Below are 2,712 nucleotides of genomic sequence, written 5' to 3'. Positions count from 1 at the left end.
TAGAATAGTCTTTTTATTCCTTGTAGGTAAGATGGGCAGCCTTCGGCTAATGAGAAGTCTTCACACAATTGGACTACCATGAGCGCAAACATCTTTATGGCCGAGGTCACATCAGCGTATGGTATCCGATGCAAGAGCATCGGATGCGATATACTAATGACACTTGGCTCAAACTCTATTGCCAGCGTGAGTTGAATGTTATGCACGTATCCTCTGATACTCTCGCATGAGAGAATCGCAGCACAGGTGTGGAGGAGATGGAGAAAGTAATTGCCGGGGATCACAGTAATCATACTGCACTCATCCGAGTGCAGTCCAATGTTTTGAACTAGTACTTGTATGGGTGCGTGCCATCCGAGATACGCTGCTAATTGCAGCATGCAGCAATTTTTTTTCTAATTCCGACTCGGCATTGGAGAAAGTGCTATCCGAGAAAACATCGGATAGCACTCGTCCGAGTTAGATGATGGCTATACACCAGTCTAAATGAACCCTATCACAGAGCCATTGCAGCTTTAGGGTATGTGCACACGATGCAGAAATGAAGCAGAAAATTTCCTGACCATTTCTGCATCTCCCTGGCAGAAAAACGCATGCGGATTATTGGCGTGGTTTTTGTGCGTTTTTGGCGCGGTTTTCCATGCGTTTTTCACGCGGTTTTAGATGCGTTTTGGAAGCGTTTTTGAAGACAAATAAAGTTAGTGAAAAAAAAAAACAAAAAAAAAGGACAATTTGATGTCATTTCCTAGTACAACCCCTTTTCACCATTTTGGAAGTATTCAGGATGCCACAAGAACTGCAGCCCCTGCGTCTCAGTAAACCATATTTGTTCGTTCTGCTGGCAACTGCAATAAATCTCATGCATCACTACAGCGATCAGGTAAGATAAATTTAAGTAGAAGGTTTCGTTTATTGCATGTAGTGTGCACTAACCTATTATTCTCCCATAGGAGCGGTCTAGGAGGACGAGGAGAAGACCCAAAAAGCTGTGGGTGCACCCTATTGTGCAGGAGCGGGCCGGAGATGGGGCACTTCAATGTGTTGTACCAGGATTTAAGGAGGTAAGATATATGGGGAAAAAAGGATCTCGTCATCCGTGTGTACCTAATTTATATTTTAAATGATTTTTTTTGTCAAATAATATATTTTAATCGGTGTGAACCTAATATTTTTTTTGAATTTTACAGATATCCAGAAAAAATTCAAAAATTTTGTCGGCTCACAATTGCTGCCTTTGATCGGCTGCTGGGTCTTCTTGCTCCCGACCTCGACTATACAGACACCATAATGAGGAGGGCCATCTCTGCTGAGGAAAGGCTGCTCATCACCTTGCGGTAAGTTGAACATTTTAAATCTATGTCTACATGTATGTATATATTTTATATATTAATATTTTATAAAGCTTAATCAACATATGCTGTCACCTCCCCAAATATTTTCTCAGTATTCGCCCAGTATATTTGCTGTGGAGTTGGATACAAAACCAAGTGAGGAACAATGCGAGAAATTAAATAGAAACCCATCACCAATTCTGCATTTATCATCCACTCCTGGTTTTGACTCACACTTTTAACTAAAAATACTGATGGAATACTGACTATATGGCTGGTTTCACACGTACAGATATCTCCAGCACCATAAGTACTGGAAATATCATAGCACAGTGTGCGTTACATGCACCGCACCTGGATCACATGGACAGACTTCTGTGAGTCAGCGGTACAATTATCACTATTCACCAAGTCCTTGCTGACCGCTGCCTTAATCATGGTTCTATGCCGGCGCTTTGATCAGCAACATAAGGGATCATGATGAGGGGGTTAGTAGTGTGGCCCCACATGTAAAATTAAGAATGAAATAACAATCATTAAGTCTGTTGTCTCTGCCACCACTCGTACTGGAGAAACAGACGTGTGAAAGAGCCCTAAACTTGTCCGTTTTGTTATTAATAATCACATAGGAACATGAAAAATTTAATTTGTTGTATTCCTTACAACATTGTCAAATTGAAAATAAAAAATCTGGAGTGGACAATTATCCACTCCTTATGTTTTCAAACTGGCATCATTAGTTCCACCACTCATGAATGGGCCCAACAGACCACCCCTCCCTTCAGGTTTACCTTGGTGAGTCATCCTCTGGTGATGGCTCCTATGTGTCTATAATGTTTTCCTGTACATAAGATTAGCTGGGTCATAGCAAGGGGATAGTGATAAGGTCACTGAATAGAATTGATGTGTGACCTGTTGATGAGCAAACAATGGAGGCAAACACAGCCAATGACAAGTGACTACATATATGAGAACTACCTATCAAAAAAAAGTAAAAACAAAAAAAAAACACCTTTCAAATGTCCAACCAAAACTACAAGACATGCACTCAGTGCTGTAAACTATTTTAGTCTAATTTTTTTTTCTATACTAATTACTATTGTGGGATTATAATGTTGTCTTGTATTTCTTTTTGTGTCTTTTCTAATTTTATATTTTTCCTTTTCAGGTTTTTGGCCACAGGAGAGAGCTATACATCACTGCACCTCCAATTTAGGGTGGGTAAATCCACCATTTCCCAAATTGTGAGGTGCACATGTACCGTCATCTGGCAGAAGTTGCAGCCCATTGTGATGCATTCCCCAACCGAGGAGACTTGGCTGCAGGTCACAGCAGGCTTTCAAACTGTGGCCAATTTCCCCAACTGCATAGGTGCTGTCGA

The 2,712-nt window shown here is 40.9% G+C and overlaps 1 protein-coding gene across 1 annotated transcript in view; it reads left to right on the top strand.

Annotated features, from left to right (window-relative positions):
• The first annotated feature begins 767 nt into the window (after positions 1 to 767).
• The window catches only part of LOC141167241 (uncharacterized), a 2,834-nt gene continuing 889 nt past the window's right edge, over positions 768 to 2,712 (top strand). The window contains exons 1-3 of the mRNA XM_073654682.1: positions 768 to 1,061; positions 1,188 to 1,334; positions 2,500 to 2,712. The exon at positions 2,500 to 2,712 is cut by the window's right edge and continues 10 nt beyond it. Of these exons, the coding sequence (XP_073510783.1) occupies positions 1,024 to 1,061; positions 1,188 to 1,334; positions 2,500 to 2,712 (398 nt within the window). The 5' untranslated portion in view covers positions 768 to 1,023. The remainder of the gene's footprint in view (positions 1,062 to 1,187; positions 1,335 to 2,499) is intronic.

Source organism: Phyllobates terribilis, unplaced genomic scaffold (genome assembly GCF_046119375.1).
Source record: "Phyllobates terribilis strain yellow unplaced genomic scaffold, ASM4611937v1 Scaffold_11__3_contigs__length_659146591, whole genome shotgun sequence".
In the NCBI taxonomy this organism is placed as follows: Eukaryota; Metazoa; Chordata; class Amphibia; order Anura; family Dendrobatidae; genus Phyllobates; species Phyllobates terribilis.
Note: the sequence above shows the minus strand (reverse complement) of the source record. Positions and strands in the feature narration are given on the sequence as shown.